The sequence below is a fragment of the Hibiscus syriacus genome, unplaced genomic scaffold (assembly GCF_006381635.1).
Source record: "Hibiscus syriacus cultivar Baekdansim isolate YM2019G1 unplaced genomic scaffold, ASM638163v2 tig00112343_pilon, whole genome shotgun sequence".
Classification (NCBI taxonomy): Eukaryota; Viridiplantae; Streptophyta; class Magnoliopsida; order Malvales; family Malvaceae; genus Hibiscus; species Hibiscus syriacus.
This window is the reverse complement of record NW_024063306.1, coordinates 1,222,863-1,246,771: the sequence shown is the minus strand read 5'-3', so window position 1 is coordinate 1,246,771 and position 23,909 is coordinate 1,222,863. Positions and strand designations below refer to the sequence as shown.

Here is a 23,909-nt window from a genome sequence, read left to right as displayed (position 1 = left end):
TATCTATACCTATGTTAAAGTTGTTCCCAATCTTATGTTGTGCTTCAATTAGAAGATTGAAGTTACCATTCTTTGGCACCTCGTGAATGTAATTTACCAAATTCCTATTTTGATATGTATTTTGGTCCTGATCTCTATATTTTTATCATTTAAGTTTATTTTGCTAGTTTTTATCTTAAAAGTCAGGTTGGGACATCCCTATTTTAGGAATTAGGTGACCACGTGACTAAGTTTTTTCTAACTTACAGAGCATAATTGAAAATTTTAGGAATAGCTAAGTTCAGATAGAAATTTCAAAACAGTTCAAGTCATTTATGAGAAGAGGTCATTTGTGCACAAAATACCATCTATTATGAACATTGCAAAGTTCTCTCCCTATAGCTTTCTTGGTTTAAAAGGCACCTCATGCCTACCCTTTCTCCGAAAGAGAGGAATATAAAAGCTACAACTGCAAAGAGCACGACAACGTTTTAATCACAAAGACCAGCCTCAAGCACTTCACAACTTTCACCATCATCCTCGGCGGTGGATATAGCAGCAGACGCCGCTAATGTCATACATTATTCTTGATCAGTTTTATTGCAAAATCAACCTGCACGGACAACCCCAACCGATGCTTTTCAAATTATACTTCCAAGTTCTTATCAGTATACCCCATATGTAAGGATAACTAAAAACTGGGTTTTCCATAACAGTGCAGGTCAACAACTGGCCAAACAAAATCTTACAGTCAATTAACACAAGAAAAGAGACCTTAAACCCATTTTTCTCCTCCTTTGATTTTAGCTTTTATTTCTCTGGAATCACCCCTCTTTCCGGCGAACAAAAAGAGACAAGGACCAAGCAATTAAAATCATCATATTTGGCGAGCAAAACTCACTCAACCAGTCTTAAACAAGGAAACAACTTGCTTAAAACTACTTATCAAGTCTGAAGTCTGAACATGTTATTAATCTAATACCTTAAAGACGGAGTCCGGCAAGCAAAGATATGAAGACCTTTGTTGATCACATAGGCAAGTTCATGAATCATAATGAAGTAGAATAAATTAAATTACCACACAATTAGTCTAATAAATGATGTGAAAACTCTTGCAAGCAGTCAGCTCAAAACTGTCAAAGTGCAAACTGGTTTCTTAGGCTAATTCCCTACTTCCACATATTTACTAAAACTAATTTAGAGATGATGGGCACTAACTTTCAACACCCAAGCTCCCACCATGGCAGTCTAATGTAACAAGGGAGAAACTTAGGAGATGTAATGTTTCTCATTTCTAAACAAATATGCCAATTTCACTCTTATTATCATCCTAATTCCATTCAATATGCTTACTAAGGAATTAGAAAAGAAAAAACTAGAAAACGAGGTAGATTCTCACATAGGATTTTGGGTGGAAAATGCTTATTTCTTGCCCTTCTTTTTTGCAGTTCAGCCTTGTTCCTCAAAAGTTTTCTTTTCCGAGTCAAAGCAAACTCACCAAACTTAAGACCAACTTTGCCTTCAGTGATCTTGCAGCGAACAAAATTTTTTCCATTGTAAATCCGTAAAGTTTGATCAACGAAGTCGGGAAAAATCGTAGATCTACGTGAATAAATTTTCCTGTTGGCTAAAAGAGTTTTATTATTCTTTATCTTTCCCAGGAAAGCGTCCACAAACGGAAGCCTCGCAACAGACGGTTGTTTCGTATCCGATGAAACTGAAACCAAATTTTCCCATTTCTTAACTACAACAAAAATTAGAAGGAATAGAAAACGCTGGTGGAATCCATGAGAATTGATAATACCTGATGATGAGGAACATAAGGTTCTTGAAATTTGGGAGAAGATTGTGGTTCGCGTGCTGCAAATTGAGGAAGAAGAGTAAATCGATCGGAAACTAAAGGCCTGGCGAAGAGCAAACAAATTCCCTCCCATTTTCTTTTCCTCTTTGTCGTCCATTCTCTCAAACTAAGTGAGAGTAGGAGCTTTCGTCCTGCGTAGCTATAACCATAAGCCGATAGGGCTGAAACTCTAGCACCTATAAGGCCTCGTATGAGGGTAACTTAGCTCCTTAGCCCACCCTAAAATTATTTTAGGATATACGACAAATGTTACAGGATAAATTGTCACACTCATATGATTAATTTATCTAAATAATATTTTATTTATTTAAATTCATCACATTAAAATTACGAATTTTAATAAAATATAATTTTTATTAAAACTCGTTATACTCACCTAACAAGTTTCAAGCCTATGTAATAAATACGATAATTTCCTAAATAAAAAATTATGATATCATATTATGCTGAATAATTAGTCTGCGTTCTATATTGGGCCAATTTTACCCTCATATGAGTCCATAGAGATGGGTTCACAGCTGCTGTCCAAACCCATTTATAAATGTTACATTTCCTCAAACTATCATCTTTATTTAAATTTTAAAACTATAGATTAAAAGTAATCGAATTATACTATAAAAAATTAATGGTGTGATATATATTTAGATTAAAATTTTTATTTTATATTTATCTTTAAAATTTTAAATATTTTATTCTATCTTTAAATAATATTCTTATTTTAATTTTGAATATTTCAATTTCATCTTTAAATTCATCCAATATGTTTAAACTAAAATTTATTTTTTGCAAACATATAATAATATAGTTTGGCCAAATGATTTTATTAACACATATGGGATTAACATATACCTATCATTTGAGATGAAATTGAAATATTTAAAAGCTTGAGATCAATTTAAAATGAATGGCATAGATTGAAGATGAAATTAAAATGTTTAATAGTCTAAAGATCGATTTAGAATGAGAAACATAGTTAAAAATAAAATTTAAAAAATTTAAAAATTAAAACTAAATTATAATCATAATCTATAATTAAAGAAAGACGTAACCGAAAATATTATAAAAATATAACATTTTCGATTAGACTGTAACCGAAAATGTTACATTTTTCATAACATTTTAAGTTGACAACTGAAAATGTTATATTCTTCGTAACATTTTCGATTGAGCCTATGTTTCGTAGCAGTCAGAAAATACGGAAACTGAGGCCGGTTTTGCAGGTGAAGTTGACGGTGATCGGATAGTGCAGTAGGCGAAGTCGGAAGACCGGTGGGGTTTGAGAGAAAGACTGGACTTGGATGTTGGGAGAAGCTCAAAAGAGAGACGACTAGAGTTGCTACACCTTTCACTACTCATTGAACTCTGACTCGATGAATTCCTTGTTTCTGAACTCAGCTCACTTTCCGAGTTACGTTTGTATTCCAACATTTTACGTTCGAGAATCCGAACCAGTCAGAGACGGGTGAAAGCAATGAACTTTGAAGATTGGATTTTTTTAAAAAATATGAAGCCTTTTGGACTTTCTTTGGTTAGCTTTGGGAAGAAGAAGACAGGAAACAAAGGCAAATGGAACTGTGTCTGGTTTGTCGGGGCTATTTATGGTCTTTGAATTGTACGGACACGGGGGCGATTATATTACGAGTGAGGAGGCAGTAATTAGCGGTTAATGCTTCGGATTTTAACTTTTAACCGTCGACAAAAATAGGAGTCTTTGCGGTTTCTTCATAGTTTGAGCGGTGAAAATTGAAATTAGAGGTTTTGCTGTTTACCTATAAGATCAGGCTATAACTAGTAGACCGCTGGCAGCAGACGGCAGTGTGGTGGACCGGACGGTGCGTTTGGTTTCTGGCACGTGTGATCGGCTGTTCGTCACGTGGAAGAGGTTGCGTTTTAGTTCACCACTACAAGTGTTATTATATTAAAAACTCCATTAATTATTTTTTAGAAATAATCCTTATATAGATTAGTTATAAAAATAATCCTTAAATAACCTATGTACGATTATCTCGTGTCCTATAAAACACGTTTAATGGACATCGAGTTTTATAGGACGCGAGACCCATTAATTTTTTTAAATAACCACACAGTAAAATCACACACCTTTTACTTTACTGCCCCTTGCCGTGTCAATAATTCATTAACCATTCCACGTGTTATTGATAAATATATGGGTTGTTTCGATTATGGAATGCATGATCTTGTAATTAATTAGAAGAAAGCAACATCGGCAACAAGAATCATGAGGTGTGATATTAGAAAAGCCAACATGGGCAAATCAAACAGTGCATGCATGACATGTGATGTGAGCCGAGGCTGTGTGGTTCAATTGTTGCAACAGTTAGGGAAGAGGTTTGGTTGATGGGACTCCTAGCTGTGCCCCCAACCCAAACAAGATTTCTGATTATATTTCGTATTTATGTAGTCCTATGTAAAAGTTAGAAGAAATACCCCAGGATTAAAGTAATTAAGTGATGAGCATGGTTAGAAGTTACAGAGCTCATTGTATGGACTGATGAGGAATGCAATAACCTTGAAGCAAGTTTTGGAAGATGGAGAAAACAATGCTAAGAGGCCCAGCTAAATTCGGTTCCCAAAAAAATTATTTCATGAACTTTATTTTTAATTAATCATTAGTATTTGATTTATTGATCGAATAATTCAGATCAGATTTTACAAAACCCCATTATGGAAACGACTCTTTCAACCTAATTTGCTCAATACACAAATTTCAAGATTAAAACCAATGACCTTATTCAAAAAATCTAATGCCTATCCACTAGACCAACTGATTGTTGGTTATTTCATGAACCTTCTTTACTATTGTCGGAACCGTCTTTCGGTTGGGCCCGGAATTGGGCTTCGACTTGAATTGATTGGGTTGGAGTCGCCACCGACCATTTTAAAAATATTTAGGTAGGTCGGACACCATCTTACATGATCTGCATTTTACCAGAAATATATCGGGTCCGGGAGTCGGTTACGGTCAAGGAAGGATTAGCACCCTTGAACCGCCCTTTCGGTACCAATTAATTTGTCGGTTGTCTTAATTACGAAAATTAAAAATTAAAAATAAAATTTAAAAAGTTCGATTCAAATTAATTACCTTTGATTGATTGAAAATATCCCTAAAAAGTTAAAAATATTAAATAAAGAATAATAAATAAATATTAAATAAATGAAAAGAAGGAAAAGAAAAAAAATAATACTAAAATAAGAAAATAAAGAAAATAAAAACATTAAATAAATCAAAAGAAAAAAATGAAATAAAAAAGTAATAAACTAAATGAAATAAATATAAAAAAGGAACCCATAGATGAAGGACCATATGTTGAATTTATCAAAAGTTCAAAAGCATTGTTTTTTTTTTTTTTGATCTCACGCATGCAGGAGCCTTTTCTAAGTCATTTGCAATTTAATTTAAAACAAACTTTCCCTGTTAGTGCTAGCAACCAAGCAACCTTCAGTGGTAGTCATGGGAACCGAGAACTCTCCTCCATTAAGCAACAACAGCCCACCAATTCCCTCGGAAATCTGCACGTACTCGATCGGCATCTCACAATGGAAACCCAAAATCGACTTGTAATCGAACCCCTCCAAGGGCAATCCAGACAATGACTTGCCCATTAATCTCTGTAACGACTCACGCCTAATTGCAACCGCTCTCTTGCAATCACCTAATTTCGATTCCAACGAATACGAAGGAATTGTTCCCGCCACAACAGATTTAATTATCTCCTCGTCTTCCTCCGTTAAATATGTCAAAGGCTTTTCATCGAACAATTTCTGGACAGCTAATGTAGAGAGCTATAGATGAGTATTCGATTATGTCGATTCGATCATCATCAAGCCTTGCATAGTTAAATCCTAGAAGATAATCAACTTGTTCTAATTGATATTGCAGGGTCATGGAGAAGGAAATTAGTAAAGCCTAAATCTCAACTCCATAAGTGGTTCTCAGTATTGGAGAAATAGCAATAATTTGAACTGAACATTACCTTTCTTTTTTAATCAAATCAGAAATTGATAAACATAGATGCAATGATAACATCATATAATTATTGTAAGATAAGTACTCCAAATCATCCGAACAAACCCGTGAAGAAATTCAAACAAAAGATTATTGAAAAATAAAATAAGAAGTAGGCCAAATACAACAGATCTAAAGTTCACATCACTTATCTCAATAGCGATTCTTAAGCTCCTCGAGTTGCTGGTTTAACTGCACGATTTTAACAAGAAAGCTAGTAACAGAGAAAAGGATCCAATACAGAATAAGGGCAGCGACGATGAGGAATGCGTGGCGTTGGCTTAGATAACGTCTTTGGTCAGTCTGCTAATTCGATTGCTGGTTCAAACCGGTGGCTCCTTGGTTTTCAACAAGCAGTGATGGACATAATCCAGGTTCCAAGGATCCCAAAGTCGAGCCATCTATCAATCTTCTCTCCGTTGATGTTTTTGTTGCTGAAACTGGTGACGTTGAGACTCTAAAAAGTGCTGATTGGAAGTGGAAAACGTGTAGCGTTGGTGGTGGAATCGGGTTGAAGAAAAATGTTGTTTAGTTCAATGTAAGATCAATGAAACCAAAATGCAGCTCGAATGGATCCCAGTATTGTTGTTGATGATCAGTTTGACCTCCCCGCTCTCTGTCATGGACATATCACCTTATAAGCACATCCTTTACTTTGGCTTCCCCCCTTCCCAGATGCGAGTTGAGGAGATAATGGGTGGTTATGGATGTTGTAGGAGTAGTGGAGGTTGTTGAGTAGTTAGAAATGGGCCCTGCAAAAAAATAAAAGAAATAATAATAATAATAATAAAATAAATAAATAAATAAATAAATAAATAATACAATAAAAATATAAATATAAAACCCGGTCAAAAACGGGTTTCTACAGCTGTCCCTCTTTGCACATTCTCGTGTTAACAAGAATAGGGCAAAGACGAAAAAGACAACCAGTTTTTGTCTGGTATTCTCAAATGTGATTGGTCTTCCTGGAATTGGATCGTTGTCTTCTTCTTGGTTTAAAGATTTTGGCTTGAAAATTTTTCCAGAAAGTAGTTCATCGCTGTCATCGAGCTGAATGAAATCGAACTCATCATGTCTTTGGTTGGCATATAGCTCTTCTCGACTTAAGCTATGATGCAAATGATGTGTCTTGGAGCTGAGCGTAGTCGAACTCGAAGGTTTGGTGTTTCAAGAGAAACATTTTCAAAGGTTTTTTTGTGTTTCAAGAGAAACTGTCTCAAGGGAGGCAAAATTTTATTTCAAGAAAAACATATTCAAAGATTGGTGTTTCAAGGGAAACTGTCTCAAGAGAGACAAAATTTGTTTCAAGGGAAACTGTCTCAAGAGAGACAAAACTTTGTTCTAAAAGAAATTGTCTCAAGGGAGACGAAATTTGTTCAAAGATTTTGTTTAAAGGGAAATTGTCTCAAGAGAGACAAAACTTTGTTTTGAGTACATTAGTCTCAAGTGACCCCTTGTTTCGAGAGAAACGATCTCAAAGGCAATGGATAATCTGCTTGTTCCTGAAGATGAATATTGTTGGTGGGTACGAATCCCTTCGTCGTGAAGTTGAAACCGTGGATGGCCCATTCGTTGTGAAGTTGAGCCTTGAATTGGATATCCTTCATCGTGAAATTGAAATCCAATGAAAGTTATGTTGTTTTGAGTCCAATATCCTTCGTCGTGAAGTTGAAATTGGATCTGAAACTGGAAAGTTTATTGACAGACACTCATTCTTTGAGTTGGATATCCTTCGTCGTGAAGTTGAAATCCAAATATGGAGATGGATGCTGCTTGTGTGCACGATTCCCTTCGTCGTGAAGTTGAAACCGTGGATGGCCCCTTCGTCGTGAAGTTGAGCCTGGTAATTGGATATCCTTCGTCGTGAAGTTGAAATCCAAGTAAGTTGTATTGTTCCAAGTCCAATATCCTCCGTCGTGAAGTTGAAATTGGCTCTGGAACTGAGAAATTGTTTGTTGACAACCAACGGTCCCTTCGTCGTGAAGTTGAACTTGCGTTGTCTGGAGTCCAATATCCTTCGTTGTGAAGTTGAAATTGGCTCTGAAATTGGGAAATTGTTTATTGACAACCAGCGGTCCCTTCGTCGTGAAGTTGAACTTGCGTTGTCTGGAGTCCAATATCCTTCGTTGTTAAGTTGAAATTGGGAAATTGTTTATTGACAATCAGCGGTCCCTTCGTCGTGAAGTTGAACTTGTGTTGTCTGGAGTCCAATATCCTTCGTTGTGAAGTTGAAATTGGCTCTGAAATTGGGAAATTGTTTATTGACAACCAGCGGTCCCTTTGTCGTGAAGTTGAACTTGCGTTGTCTGGAGTCCAATATCCTTCGCTGTGAAGTTGAAATTGACCCTGAAATTGGGAAGCCCCTTCGTCGTGAAGTTGAGCCTCAAATGGCACGATAACCTCCGTCGTAGAGTTGAAATCGTGGGTGTGTAGGTACGATATCCTCCGTCATGGAGTTGAAATCGTGGATGGCCCCTTCGTTGTTAAGTTGAGCCCTGACTTGAATATCCTTCCAAGTATTGTATGTTGAGGGTGGACACGATTCCCTTCGTCATGAAGTTGAAACCATAGATGACCCATTCGTTGTAAAGTTTGGCCTTGAGCTAGATATCCTTCGTCGTGAAGTTGAAATCTACTCTCGAGCTAATTGTGTCGTTTTGAGTCCAATTTTCTTCACTGCGAAGTTGAAATAGACTTTGAATGAAATTGGAAAGTTCTTTGTTGATAGACAACTTTTCTTGACTTAAGTTGTGCTGTAAATTTCCTTTAAATAAATTATGGCCCCTTTCGCCATATTTTGTGAGCCGGATATCTTCCGTCGTGGAATTGAAATCTGGTTTGAAAGTGTTAACTGGAAACATGCTGCTCATGGTTGAGTTTGAGTCGAACTGGATTTGTTTTCAACTGGTTCTCGAACCTATATGAAATTGGTTTTGAGATGTCAAGTCGGTTGAGGTGTAACTTCTTACTGCCGAGTTAAGCAACCACCATCCTTCTTTGAAGGCGCTTGAGAATCGAGTATCCTTCACCCTGAAGTCAAAACTTGACTCTAAAAGCTGCAAAAACGTGTATGCTAAAATGATGAATGTAATGCACCTAAGTATGTCTAAGATACATGCAATATGAATGAATTATGTGTTATCTCCTGGATAGAGTCTCGTGCTTTGTCTATCAATCAGGTCCTTAGAATCGATCGTGCCCCACTATCTTCTCGAGCTTTAGCTTTACAAACCTTTCAAATCTGAGACTACTCTGTTTGAAAATGTTTTTCTCCTTTTTCTTGTTTTAGGAGAAAAAATGTTGTAAAATATTGTTGGCAATTGACTCAAATTGTAAACGTGAGTTCAAAGAATATCAAAGGAATCAAGAGCTCTTTTAATGCTTTTAGAGTCACAGCTCTTTGACAAATGTTCAAATTGATGAGTTGGCCTTAGGTTGACCTCCTTTCTAAGGTTTTGGTAACCCAAAATGTCATTTTTTTAAATATCGCAACATGCTTTGGTATTTCAATTGGGTGCTGAGAAAATGACGCAACTAGCATGATCACTTACTAGACCTTTTACTTTGGTCCTCTGAAATCTTCCATTTGTTCAAGATTTGTAGGCTCCTCTAACGAAGGCAGTGCAAAAAATATCGGTCTAAAAATGAAATTATTGAGTGCTCGTGTGAAATTGACTATAACAGGTGTTCCTTAACTCCCTTAGTCTATTTTACCGAAACTTCATGCTTAGATAAATTCGATTTAATTTACCGTTATCTGGCTAGCTGAATCCATAAAGCCGGGGCATTTAACCAATTGCTTTAGAGGGACAACTTATTATTATAATCATTTTTATCAAGTTAACTGAAGGGTTCATCTCATCACAAAGTCTTCGGCCTGAAAAAAGCAGTGGAGCAAACACCAAATTGCCAAGTGTCCGAGCAATGTCATGGTTTGAATGACATCTATTCATAAAGCCAGGGCTTTCGAGTTTCCTCTATAACCAATTGCCTTAGTGGAATAGCTCAGCTTTACGGATTTAATTTCTTAAGATTGTTAAGAAGAATCTGTTATAGTCTAGGTGTTGTTGAAAGTAAAAAATTTCATCTTTAGAGTTCAATTTCAAGCAACTGACCTAAACTAGATTCACTTACTCGACTATTCCGTCTGTGAAGATCATTATCATCACTGAACGTCTTAAATAAAAAGTATAATAATGTCATATGCAAAAGGATGCCCCATGTTGTCCGCACCTTATGAAAGGAAAATGTTATATTGGTTAATTGCAAGAGCAGGGTACGGTGTTTGAGTGTATATTATGGGTAAGTCAAAGTCTTTATTTTAAGTCATGTTACTTCGTCAAAGATCTGTAACTTTGAACCATTTACTGAGTTTCTTAATTCAAATGATATTCAAAGAATTGCAAGTTTGCAAATGTGATTCATTGCTTAACATCTTTAAAGTAACATAAATTTCTTTAAAAGTCCTTACAAAAACTTGAGAAAGAAAAAAAAATGAAGAAAACAAATTCAAACAGAATGCCTCAAATGATGAAATTATCTCCCTCACTTGGATTCCCCCAAGTTGTTGAAGTCGATCCAGTTCTTGTTATGTATTTTCTGTACGATTCTCTTGAATGTGGAGTAGTTCTCATTTGTGTGCCCGGGGACAATGTCGTGATATTCGCAATGGGCACTCTTATCATACCACTTGGAGTATAGGGGCTTCATGGGTTCCACTAGATATGGTAACACTACGTGGGTGTAAAAAAATTGTTGGTAACGCTATTTCGTAGGTCATGAGAACATGATCGAAATGTTCCCATTTTTTATGAGACATGTGAAAAAAGAGAAAAATAATGCGAAATATGCAAGAATGCATGATGCATGCAATGTTCGAGACATTGATCCAAATAATATGCCTGTTATTATGAATAATCCTTATTGGGGACACAAGTGTTTTATCTTTTAAGAGACAAAAATATCCTGACAGCTTCTGACATGTTGACTAGTCTTCTATCTTTGTCTGTCACCGGTTGAATAACCTGTCAAACCGCTCTGGCTTCGCTGGATGAACTGTGCAAATGTTGAGTTGTTTTTTGTACTGGCCCAAGAAGTCTCGAATGACTGCATCTCTGACATTTATCTTTTGTTGAACTTGTTCCCAACAAATATGTTATTGGAGCCCTCAATTGATAGGAACTATGTGAAGTTCATTTGTCTGTTTCTTGAATTCATCAACAATGGTCTCCAATTTTAGCTATCATTTTGCCATTGTTATCTTTAAAGGGACTCCCAAGATCAGTAACCTTCATCTTGCCCCTGCAACCTCTGCCAGTCAATTCTTCAAAGATAGACTTTTATTGTGCTTGATGTAGACCCGATTCATTCTGAGTCCTTTATTGTAACCCCCCTAGACCGATGCGGGTAGCCCGATCCGATTCGGGAAGTCACATTAGGGTCACCGGAGCGACCCACCGTAAAAATAGCGGAAATTTTAAAACTTTTTATCAGAACATGTAAACTTATAAAATCATTTATCACTATTTAAAAATAAAACAGATTTCCAAACTCGTATATAAATCAAAATACAATTACATGCCCCCTAATCACAAATACCATACTCTGCAACCACGCCGGAAGAACTCCCTTACTGAAGTCGATAGATGCACTGGTACAATTGTTTTAACCTGAAAAGGTGAGTAATAGAGTGAGCTTTGGAAAGCTCAGTAATACAGAACTACCATATGATGCTACATGACATGTAGATAAATAAAAAGCCATATAATTTCCTTATTGAATCATATGTATACCAGCTTGTAGAATAATTTGGGGTTCCCTTAGAAGTTCATCGAGTAGAAGCCATGAATCTCAGTTCATAAGAAACCTTTCATACAATCACGTTTTCATGAGGTCAAATAGGATGTCTAGTGTGTTTCATCAATACGATAAAATCATAATAGGTACACTAATCAAATGATAGTTCAGTAAAATCCCATAAACCATATTGTAGTGGAGCTTTTTAAACTCGTATTTTAAAACCATCTTACAAAGAATTAACCTAAGGGAACATCTTAGGGCCTGAGAGCCTACCCAAGATAGATTTCGGGGCCGTGGGGCCTACCTAAGAACACATCTTAGGGCCGCAGGGCCTACCCGAGAATGATCTCAGGGCCGCAGAGCCTACCTAAGTGTCACATTAGGTCCATAAAAATTTTCCAGCTTGATCAGAGCTGTACTTTACAAATCTGTATCTCCAAGATACAGTTTATACAATGATACAAATCCATAAGCCATCACCGTTAAGTCGGTGCATCCATAAAATAGAAACCATAGATTTCAGTGTACCACGTGTTAAAACAATAAAACAATTTTTTTCAAAATATAAGGAACACACTAGAGAATCCATATATTTTTCAGACGCATTTTGTAGTTATCAATATAGATAACACAAACTTGTGCAACTTGATCAGATTCCAGGAATAAGATCTCATTGAAGAGAATCGATTTCTAACCAATATAATCAGACATTTCTGATTGATACTTTAGAATTCCACTAAGTTTCCATGTGCATCAGGAAAACGTTCAGGAACCTTTTTACATAATAATTCTAAATTCAGATTTACTGCGAGTGATTCCATTACCCAAACAATCAGGGGTATTCCGGAATATACTTTGAATTCATAGGATTTCAGCCCAATTGTACCAAATGAGGTATTCAGAATCTTTTCCTTCTGCGTTACTTGCGTTTTCAAACATGACCGAATTGATTTTAGATCAAAGTATGTAATCGAAGATTCAAGTCATTTACGATCTATGACTATCGATAGTATTATTAAACAACTCAAGTTACACAACTCACAGACTGATGCATGTCAACAAATCAATTCATTATCCTTCCAATGCATTCACTCTTTAATACCATAGTGCAGATCCATAGATCATCCCCATAATCATCACTGAATAAATCTTCCAACGGTCTTTATTTCATTTCCACGTTTCAACAATATCAGGAAATACTGACGTACTGGATCCATGGCTCATAACCCATAATGACAATTCATCATGTAAGTTCAACAGTGTTTCCAAACTCATCAAATCACCTATTTAATCCATACTCATTGATGTTACTTAGTTCATTTGTTAAGCAAGTCTATCTCGATTACTTTAAAGTTTTCCAGAATAATTCAGACGTTTCTGAATTTTCAAATACACGTTGTACTACATTTCATTTCAATTTATTCATATAATAAAGTTATTATGGTATTCGTGGTTGATTTGACTAACGACTACCCACTTATTAGTACTGTATGCGCTCTAAAGTTGAGCTGCGCCAAGTACTTCCAGAATTATCATCGTTCCAAATTTGAGCAGATGAACAAACATTCAAGTGATACTTATATCATTCAGGTAATGATATAGTACTAACGTTGGTTAATCACTTAAGTTGCGTTTCACAACTTTTACTGGTAGCACAACATCCATGTTTATTTGGATTTCTTAATTAATCCAAGACATTTACTTATTCTAGGTCATAAGGGCATTTTGGTCATTTTGGTGCTTAACATTTTTTCTATTCATTTCAAAGCTTGAGTATATCCATTCATTCCTGAGCTTGGTGACATTCTTGAGTTATTTCCATTCCAGGGGTAATTTGGTCATTTTATAATTCTAGATTATTTCAATCATTTCCTTCCATCCGGTCTTATTATTTAATTCAATCTTATCATTTACTTCAGTCCTTTCGAACAATTCTATCAGCAGAATACCTCCAATAAATTACTCTTCAAGTATTTACTCCTTATTCGAATATTTTCGGGTCAAGTGTCTTCTCAGATTTTACAAACGAAATATTATAAATTTTTCTGTACAAAGACAGGATCTTAACAATTAAATTCGTACTTAATCGAGTTAAGTACAAATCCTCAAAGTACTCTCTCATTCAGGGTCAATTCAGACTATTTTATCTCTCAAGGGCATTTTCGTAATTTCTTAACCAAATAATTTCAATATTAGCACTTAACGAAAATAATTATAATTTAGAGATCCTATGATCAATTGCTTTCCCGAACATTCTTTGATTTTGAAATGATTCCTTCACAAACTCTCATAGGATTAAAACCGATTATCCAAAATTTCCAAATAAAACTAACATTTCTTATGCACATCAGTAGTTATATCGGATCAATATGTATTTTCAGAGTTATTAACCAACTTCCAGGGGCAATTCTTGTCATTTTCCAACATAAGGGTAATTTCGTAATTTTACCATATCGGAGTATTCTCATAATTTTTCATCCAAGTATCTTTAACATTTAACCCTTGATGATATAAAATATAAGTTACAAATCCAGAGCTGATTTCTTTATCACCAATCACAAACTTGTAATTTAATTCTAACAATTATCAATCTCTTATCTTAGTCATTCGATCCGTATTCAGTTACAGAATTTCTACCACATTCATATCGAGTGAATAAATTATTCAACTCTACAAAAGTGACCAACATTATCTTATTCATGCATTTACCAATATCAACATGCTCCATAAAGCATAAAGAGGTAGTAAAGTATTACCTCGATTTCTGTGCAATACTGATCGACCATAAAAATTCCATTCGAACGCCTTTGATCTTCAATTCAACTTCTAATAATTCCTCAGATACATATCAACATAAATTATATCAGAAACGGAGCTTAATTGCGATAAACGGATCGAATCGGGTGATAAATCAGTCAAAAACAGCTTACCGGGTTTGAATTTGGTGAAACCGACTTCGGATTCGGATTCAGGACGTCGAAAGCATAAAGTATGACTTTTCGAAAATTTGGAATTTTCGGTCAAAATCAAAGTCAACGGGTTTGACCGGCAATATCGAGGCCTTCGGGTCCGAATTTCGGAAAATGGATTGCGGAATCGGATTTGGAACGTCGAAAACTATCAAGATAGGTATACTCGGTCGAAGTCAAAGGTCGTTTAATGCCCGGTCAAAGCTGGTCAAAGTTTTGGTTAACTATAGTCAACGTCAGTCAACGGTGGTCAACAGTAAACGGCTCGGTCTAGGCGGCTCGGCTCGGCTCAGCTCAAACGGCTCGGCTCAGCTCAAACGGCTCGGCTCAAACGGCTCGGCTCAAACGGCTCCTCATGCTTCCAGACGAAGCCCATTCTCAGGTGGTGGCGCGTGCGGCGCGTGAACAATAACCCAATGTCGGAAAATTCTCGGAAAAATTCCTAAAAATTATTTTGAGCGATATCGAGATACTTACAAAGCTCGGTTCACAATTTTGAACGGCGGAGAGCTCGATTTCAACAAATCGGGAAGTTTGACCGATTCACCTCCCAACGCGCCGCCGCCGCCGGAGAAAAAGGAGAACACCGGTGGACTCGGAACGACACAAGGAACACGATGGTGCGGGAGGTGTCGTAAACGGATGACCCGATCGTCGTGAATCGATGAAAAACCAACTAAAACCGAGTTATTACCGACGATACTTTCGACTGAAATTCACGACGAACGGCGATGATTCACGACGAAAGGTTTGAGGGGTTTTGTTCCTCGGTTGACAACGAACACGATGGTTGTTTCGGCTCGTCGTTTGGAGGTCGGACGGCGAGTAGATCGGAGTTGGAAGTTGGGTTGATGGAGAAGGGAAATCTGGAAAATTTCTGCTGCCTGCGCACGAGAATCAGATTTATAATTCAACATATTAAAAAAATGGTTAAATCATGGGTTTAGCCACTGAACTTTATGCACTTCTGAAAACGGTTTGCCAACTTTAGAACTTTACAATTTAATCCCCTGTTTCTTTCAAAATACCAAATTAAATCCACCAATTTATATTTTCTTAAATTTAGCCCCTAAATTGGGGTGTTACAATTCTCCCCTCCTTAAAAAAATTTCGTCCTCGAAATTCCTTCATTTCACATAATTGCATAAATGAAACTTCCATCAGTTCTTTCAAATCTATCAATAGCTTTTATAAAAGTACGATTCCTCCACTTATCCTTAACCAGCTGAGCATACATTCTTATCATAAATTTTTCCTTATTTCAATAAAAGAATTTAAAATTTTCTCGAGTAATCAATCTCTTCAGAATTCTCCCTCAGTCCAAGTAAATAATCAGAACAACTTTATTCTTGTGAAATCAATTCAGCATTGGATACGTGAATAGGCTCGTAGAGCAGCAACATATCTCAATTTCATTTCCGGAGTCGAGTCAGAAATTCTCAGATGAATAACTCTCACATGGCTCATGAGATACTTTACAGCGTTTAGACATATGTTACTGGTATTCCTTTTTGTACAAGTATAGCCTTAGCAGATAGAAACTTTGGTTTACTCAATACAGATAGGGACTCAGCCCTGGAGTTCCGGCTCAGAGAGGTACGATTGCAGTCTAGGGGCATGTACTGATCAGACATATTTTGACATTTGACCGGCCGGTCTATCTTGAAAAATTTTGACTCAAACCATAGCTCTGATACCACTAAATGTAACCCCCCCAGACCGATGCGGGTAGCCCGATCCGATTCGGGAAGTCACATTAGGGTCACCGGAGCGACCCACCGTAAAAATAGCGGAAATTTTAAAACTTTTTACCAGAACATGTAAACTTATAAAATCATTTATCACTATTTAAAAATAAAACAGATTTCCAAACTCGTATATAAATCAAAATACAATTACATGCCCCCTAATCACAAATACCATACTCTGCAACCACGCCGGAAGAACTCCCTTACTGAAGTCGATAGATGCACTGGTACAATTGTTTTAACCTGAAAAGGTGAGTAATAGAGTGAGCTTTGGAAAGCTCAGTAATACAGAACTACCAGATGATGCTACATGACATGTAGATAAATAAAAAGCCATATAATTTCCTTATTGAATCATATGTATACCAGCTTGTAGAATAATTTGGGGTTCCCTTAGAAGTTCATCGAGTAGAAGCCATGAATCTCAGTTCATAAGAAACCTTTCATACAATCACGTTTTCATGAGGTCAAATAGGATGTCTAGTGTGTTTCATCAATACGATAAAATCATAATAGGTACACTAATCAAATGATAGTTTAGTAAAATCCCATAAACCATATTGTAGTGGAGCTTTTTAAACTCGTATTTTAAAACCATCTTACAAAGAATTAACCTAAGGGAACATCTTAGGGCCTGAGAGCCTACCCAAGATAGATTTCGGGGCCGTGGGGCCTACCTAAGAACACATCTTAGGGCCGCAGGGCCTACCCGAGAATGATCTCAGGGCCGCAGAGCCTACCTAAGTGTCACATTAGGTCCATAAAAATTTTCCAGCTTGATCAGAGATGTACTTTACAAATCTGTATCTCCAAGATACAGTTTATACAATGATACAAATCCATAAGCCATCACCGTTAAGTCGGTGCATCCATAAAATAGAAACCATAGATTTCAGTGTACCACGTGTTAAAACAATAAAACAATTTTTTTCAAAATATAAGGAACACACTAGAGAATCCATATATTTTTCAGACGCATTTTGTAGTTATCAATATAGATAACACAAACTTGTGCAACTTGATCAGATTCCAGGAATAAGATCTCATTGAAGAGAATCGATTTCTAACCAATATAATCAGACATTTCTGATTGATACTTTAGAATTCCACTAAGTTTCCATGTGCATCAGGAAAACGTTCAGGAACCTTTTTACATAATAATTCTAAATTCAGATTTACTGCGAGTGATTCCATTACCCAAACAATCAGGGGTATTCCGGAATATACTTTGAATTCATAGGATTTCAGCCCAATTGTACCAAATGAGGTATTCAGAATCTTTTCCTTCTGCGTTACTTGCGTTTTCAAACATGACCGAATTGATTTTAGATCAAAGTATGTAATCGAAGATTCAAGTCATTTACGATCTATGACTATCGATAGTATTATTAAACAACTCAAGTTACACAACTCACAGACTGATGCATGTCAACAAATCAATTCATTATCCTTCCAATGCATTCACTCTTTAATACCATAGTGCAGATCCATAGATCATCCCCATAATCATCACTGAATAAATCTTCCAACGTCTTTATTTCATTTCCACGTTTCAACAATATCAGGAAATACTGACGTACTGGATCCATGGCTCATAACCCATAATGACAATTCATCATGTAAGTTCAACAGTGTTTCCAAACTCATCAAATCACCTATTTAATCCATACTCATTGATGTTACTTAGTTCATTTGTTAAGCAAGTCTATCTCGATTACTTTAAAGTTTTCCAGAATAATTCAGACGTTTCTGAATTTTCAAATACACGTTGTACTACATTTCATTTCAATTTATTCATATAATAAAGTTATTATGGTATTCGTGGTTGATTTGACTAACGACTACCCACTTATTAGTACTGTATGCGCTCTAAAGTTGAGCTGCGCCAAGTACTTCCAGAATTATCATCGTTCCAAATTTGAGCAGATGAACAAACATTCAAGTGATACTTATATCATTCAGGTAATGATATAGTACTAACGTTGGTTAATCACTTAAGTTGCGTTTCACAACTTTTACTGGTAGCACAACATCCATGTTTATTTGGATTTCTTAATTAATCCAAGACATTTACTTATTCTAGGTCATAAGGGCATTTTGGTCATTTTGGTGCTTAACATTTTTTCTATTCATTTCAAAGCTTGAGTATATCCATTCATTCCTGAGCTTGGTGACATTCTTGAGTTATTTCCATTCCAGGGGTAATTTGGTCATTTTATAATTCTAGATTATTTCAATCATTTCCTTCCATCCGGTCTTATTATTTAATTCAATCTTATCATTTACTTCAGTCCTTTCGAACAATTCTATCAGCAGAATACCTCCAATAAATTACTCTTCAAGTATTTACTCCTTATTCGAATATTTTCGGGTCAAGTGTCTTCTCAGATTTTACAAACGAAATATTATAAATTTTTCTGTACAAAGACAGGATCTTAACAATTAAATTCGTACTTAATCGAGTTAAGTACAAATCCTCAAAGTACTCTCTCATTCAGGGTCAATTCAGACTATTTTATCTCTCAAGGGCATTTTCGTAATTTCTTAACCAAATAATTTCAATATTAGCACTTAACGAAAATAATTATAATTTAGAGATCCTATGATCAATTGCTTTCCCGAACATTCTTTGATTTTGAAATGATTCCTTCACAAACTCTCATAGGATTAAAACCGATTATCCAAAATTTCCAAATAAAACTAACATTTCTTATGCACATCAGTAGTTATATCGGATCAATATGTATTTTCAGAGTTATTAACCAACTTCCAGGGGCAATTCTTGTCATTTTCCAACATAAGGGTAATTTCGTAATTTTACCATATCGGAGTATTCTCATAATTTTTCATCCAAGTATCTTTAACATTTAACCCTTGATGATATAAAATAAGTTACAAATCCAGAGCTGATTTCTTTATCACCAATCACAAACTTGTAATTTAATTCTAACAATTATCAATCTCTTATCTTAGTCATTCGATCCGTATTCAGTTACAGAATTTCTACCACATTCATATCGAGTGAATAAATTATTCAACTCTACAAAAGTGACCAACATTATCTTATTCATGCATTTACCAATATCAACATGCTCCATAAAGCATAAAGAGGTAGTAAAGTATTACCTCGATTTCTGTGCAATACTGATCGACCATAAAAATTCCATTCGAACGCCTTTGATCTTCAATTCAACTTCTAATAATTCCTCAGATACATATCAACATAAATTATATCAGAAACGGAGCTTAATTGCGATAAACGGATCGAATCGGGTGATAAATCAGTCAAAAACAGCTTACCGGGTTTGAATTTGGTGAAACCGACTTCGGATTCGGATTCAGGACGTCGAAAGCATAAAGTATGACTTTTCGAAAATTTGGAATTTTCGGTCAAAATCAAAGTCAACGGGTTTGACCGGCAATATCGAGGCCTTCGGGTCCGAATTTCGGAAAATGGATTGCGGAATCGGATTTGGAACGTCGAAAACTATCAAGATAGGTATACTCGGTCGAAGTCAAAGGTCGTTTAATGCCCGGTCAAAGCTGGTCAAAGTTTTGGTTAACTATAGTCAACGTCAGTCAACGGTGGTCAACAGTAAACGGCTCGGTCTAGGCGGCTCGGCTCGGCTCAGCTCAAACGGCTCGGCTCAGCTCAAACGGCTCGGCTCAAACGGCTCGGCTCAAACGGCTCCTCATGCTTCCAGACGAAGCCCATTCTCAGGTGGTGGCGCGTGCGGCGCGTGAACAATAACCCAATGTCGGAAAATTCTCGGAAAAATTCCTAAAAATTATTTTGAGCGATATCGAGATACTTACAAAGCTCGGTTCACAATTTTGAACGGCGGAGAGCTCGATTTCAACAAATCGGGAAGTTTGACCGATTCACCTCCCAACGCGCCGCCGCCGCCGGAGAAAAAGGAGAACACCGGTGGACTCGGAACGACACAAGGAACACGATGGTGCGGGAGGTGTCGTAAACGGATGACCCGATCGTCGTGAATCGATGAAAAACCAACTAAAACCGAGTTATTACCGACGATACTTTCGACTGAAATTCACGACGAACGGCGATGATTCACGACGAAAGGTTTGAGGGGTTTTGTTCCTCGGTTGACAACGAACACGATGGTTGTTTCGGCTCGTCGTTTGGAGGTCGGACGGCGAGTAGATCGGAGTTGGAAGTTGGGTTGATGGAGAAGGGAAATCTGGAAAATTTCTGCTGCCTGCGCACGAGAATCAGATTTATAATTCAACATATTAAAAAAATGGTTAAATCATGGGTTTAGCCACTGAACTTTCTGCACTTCTGAAAACGGTTTGCCAACTTTAGAACTTTACAATTTAATCCCCTGTTTCTTTCAAAATACCAAATTAAATCCACCAATTTATATTTTCTTAAATTTAGCCCCTAAATTGGGGTGTTACATTTATAATGCAGCAGAGTGATATACTCTTCAATTGTGGGCACCACGTCTTCTGGATTGAATGTGACACATAGTCACTTTGTAGACTGTCCTCTGCATTTTCATCTGTATTACAACCCCTTTGTCCATTAATGCAGATTATTCATGTTTAACAAACACGTTTTTTGCGGATCAACACCTCTTTTAAATGATGCGAATGAATATAATAAAATAAAATAAAATAAAATAAAACAAAAAAATGAAAAGAGTTAGTGAGGTGAAAATAGTAAAAAATAATCATGAAAATAAATGTCTTACCCCACATGATATCTACCCCACAAGCTTATTATTCCTACCCGGACATGATCTCTATCCCGCATGCTAATTTCAAACAAATCCTAATCGCATATTTGTCTAGTTCGCATGCTTTGAACAGAAAGTAAAGCAGGAAACAAAGTAGCCTAGGGTTTGAAATGAGGCTTTGGGGTAGGCTCTAATTCCCTATAGTCTCCCGATTTAGGTTCTAAAAAAGGTACCCGAGTTCTCCTTGCTGGTGCCCCCTTGGGCCTGTCATACCCTTAGTCCTAAGCCCATTACAAGCTTGTGTGGACTAAGTTAAACTCGAGAGGACACATTCCCTTATGCCCATACGGAGAATAAATTCACACGAATACATAAGGTATATGAATCCCGAAGGTTACTTGCTAGGCCCATACGGAGAATAAATTCCCACGAAGGCGTCGCTTTCGCCCCCACTTAAAAGGGTTCGGAGCTCGGGTATAGAGCTAGAGATGACAATTTTGAAAAATATCTGAAATCATTAAAAAACGTTAGTACAACTATTTATTTGAAAAAATAATCAAAGATAAATAATAAGAATCGAATAAATAAATTAAAATTTAAACTTGTAATTTTCGCTAAAAAAGACAACCAGAAATTAATTTCGGCCTGACTCACTTACCTGTCCCCAGCGGAGTCGCCAAGCTGTCGGAACCGTCTTTCGGTTGGGCCCGGAATTGGGCTTCGACTTGAATTGATTGGGTTGGAGTCGCCACCGACCATTTTAAAAATATTTAGGTAGGTCGGACACCATCTTACATGATCTGCGTTTTACCAGAAATATATCGGGTCCGGGAGTCGGTTACGGTCAAGGAATGATTAGCACCCTTGAACCGCCCTTTCGGTACCAATTAATTTGTCGGTTGTCTTAATTACGAAAATTAAAAATTAAAAATAAAATTTAAAAAGTTCGATTCAAATTAATTACCTTTGATTGATTGAAAATATCCCTAAAAAGTCAAAAATGTTAAATAAAGAATAATAAATAAATATTAAATAAATGAAAAGAAGGAAAAGAAAAAAAATACTAAAATAAGAAAATAAAGAAAATAAAGACATTAAATAAATCAAAAGAAAAAAAATGAAATAAAAAGTAATAAACTAAATGAAATAAATATAAAAAAGGAACCCATAGATGAAGGACCATATGTTGAATTTATCAAAAGTTCAAAAGCATTGTTTTTTTTGTTTGATCTCACGCATGCAGGAGCCTTTTCTAAGGCATTTGCAATTTAATTTAAAACAAACTTTCCCTGTTAGTGCTAGCAACCAAGCAACCTTCAGTGGTAGCCATGGGAACCGAGAACTCTCCTCCATTAAGCAACAACAGCCCAACAATTCCCTCGGAAATCTGCACGTACTCAATCGGCATCTCACAATGGAAACCCAAAATCGACTTGTAATCGAACCCCTCCAAGGGCAATCCAGACAATGACTTGCCCATTAATCTCTGTAACGACTCACGCCTAATTGCAACTGCTCTCTTGCAATCACCTAATTCCGATTCCAACGAATACGAAGGAATTGTTCCCGCCACAACAGATTTAATTATCTCCTCGTCTTCCTCCGTTAAATCTGTCAAAGGCTTTTCATCGAACAATTTCTGGACAGCTAATGTAGAGAGCTATAGATGAGTATTCGATTATGTCGATTCGATCATCATCAAGCCTTGCATAGTTAAATCCTAGAAGATAATCAACTTGTTCTAATTGATATTGCAGGGTCATGGAGAAGGAAATTAGTAAAGCCTAAATCTCAACTCCATAAGTGGTTCTCAGTATTGGAGAAATAGCAGTAATTTGAACTGAACATTACCTTTCTTTTTTAATCAAATCAGAAATTGATAAACATAGATGCAATGATAACATCATATAATTATTGTAAGATAAGTACTCCAAATCATCCGAACAAACCCGTGAAGAAATTCAAACAAAAGATTATTGAAAAATAAAATAAGAAGTAGGCCAAATACAACAGATCTAAAGTTCACATCACTTATCTCAATAGCGATTCTTAAGCTCCTCGAGTTGCTGGTTTAACTGCACGATTTTAACAAGAAAGCTAGTAACAGAGAAAAGGATCCAGTACAGAATAAGGGCAGCGACGATGAGGAATGCGTGGCATTGGCTTAGATAACGTCTTTGGTCAGTCCGCTAATTCGATTGCTGGTTCAAACCGGTGGCTCCTTAGTTTTCAGCAAGCAGTGATGGACATAATCCAGGTTCCAAGGATCCCAAAGTCGAGCCATCTATCAATCTTCTCTCCGTTGATGTTTTTATTGCTGAAACTGTTGACGTTGAGACTCTAAAAAACGCTGATTGGAAGTGGAAAACATGTAGCGTTGGTGGTGGAATCGGGTTGAAGAAAAATGTTCTTTAGTTCAATATAAGATCAATGAAACCAAAATGCAGCTCGAATGGATCCCAGTATTGTTGTTGATGATCAGTTTGACCTCCTCGCTCTCTGTCATGGACATATCACCTTATAAGCACATCCTTTGCTTTGGCTTCCCCCCTTCCCAGATGTGAGTTGAGGAGATAATGGGTGGTTATGGATGTTGTAGGAGTAGTGGAGGTTGTTGAGTAGTTAGAAATGGGCCTTGCAAAAAAATAAAAGAAATAATAATAATAATAATAAAATAAATAAATAAATAAATAAATAAATAATACAATAAAAATATAAATATAAAACCCGGTCAAAAACGGGTGTCTACAACTATATTATCTCTGGTTCTAATCGATAAAAATATATCCATTTCATTCCTTTTTTTCTTATATCACTAAT

At 36.4% G+C, this 23,909-nt stretch overlaps 3 protein-coding genes across 4 annotated transcripts; all 3 read right to left on the bottom strand.

The window, feature by feature from the left end:
- Window positions 1-362: 362 nt before the first annotated feature.
- LOC120177916 (ribosomal protein S19, mitochondrial-like) lies at window positions 363-1,980 on the bottom strand. Of its 2 annotated transcripts, XM_039183903.1 has the most exons (3): window positions 1,784-1,980; window positions 1,379-1,696; window positions 363-592 (listed from the first exon to the last, which is right to left on the bottom strand). In XM_039183903.1, the coding sequence occupies exons 1-3, from the start codon at window positions 1,935-1,937 to the stop codon at window positions 588-590; spliced, it is 477 nt and encodes a 158-aa protein (XP_039039834.1). In that variant the 5' UTR covers window positions 1,938-1,980; the 3' UTR covers window positions 363-587. The 2 variants fall into 2 exon arrangements, with proteins under 2 accessions (XP_039039834.1, XP_039039833.1); XM_039183902.1 differs by lacking the exon at window positions 363-592 and having other exon boundaries at window positions 1,317-1,696.
- A 3,277-nt stretch (window positions 1,981-5,257) lies between these two features.
- Window positions 5,258-6,268, bottom strand: LOC120178058 (3-hydroxy-3-methylglutaryl-coenzyme A reductase 2-like). The gene is made up of 2 exons (XM_039184013.1): window positions 6,197-6,268; window positions 5,258-5,644 (listed from the first exon to the last, which is right to left on the bottom strand). Exons 1-2 carry the CDS (start codon window positions 6,266-6,268, stop codon window positions 5,258-5,260), a joined length of 459 nt encoding a protein of 152 aa, XP_039039944.1.
- Window positions 6,269-22,362: 16,094 nt separating this feature from the next.
- On the bottom strand, window positions 22,363-23,373 carry LOC120178057 (3-hydroxy-3-methylglutaryl-coenzyme A reductase 2-like). Its single transcript, XM_039184012.1, has 2 exons — window positions 23,302-23,373; window positions 22,363-22,749 (listed from the first exon to the last, which is right to left on the bottom strand). Exons 1-2 carry the CDS (start codon window positions 23,371-23,373, stop codon window positions 22,363-22,365), a joined length of 459 nt encoding a protein of 152 aa, XP_039039943.1.
- Window positions 23,374-23,909: the final 536 nt, after the last annotated feature.

Coding starts and splice junctions, on each gene's coding strand:
- LOC120178058 (XM_039184013.1), bottom strand. CDS start 6,268: ATGGCTCGACTTTGGGATCCTTGGAACCTGGATTATGTCCATCACTGC. Junction 5,645..6,196: donor TGAAAACCAAGGAGCCACCG/GTTTGAACCAGC, acceptor ACTCATCTATAG/CTCTCTACATTAGCTGTCCA.
- LOC120177916 (XM_039183902.1), bottom strand. CDS start 1,937: ATGGACGACAAAGAGGAAAAGAAAATGGGAGGGAATTTGTTTGCTCTT. Junction 1,697..1,783: donor CTTATGTTCCTCATCATCAG/GTATTATCAATT, acceptor ATTTGGTTTCAG/TTTCATCGGATACGAAACAA.
- LOC120178057 (XM_039184012.1), bottom strand. CDS start 23,373: ATGGCTCGACTTTGGGATCCTTGGAACCTGGATTATGTCCATCACTGC. Junction 22,750..23,301: donor TGAAAACTAAGGAGCCACCG/GTTTGAACCAGC, acceptor ACTCATCTATAG/CTCTCTACATTAGCTGTCCA.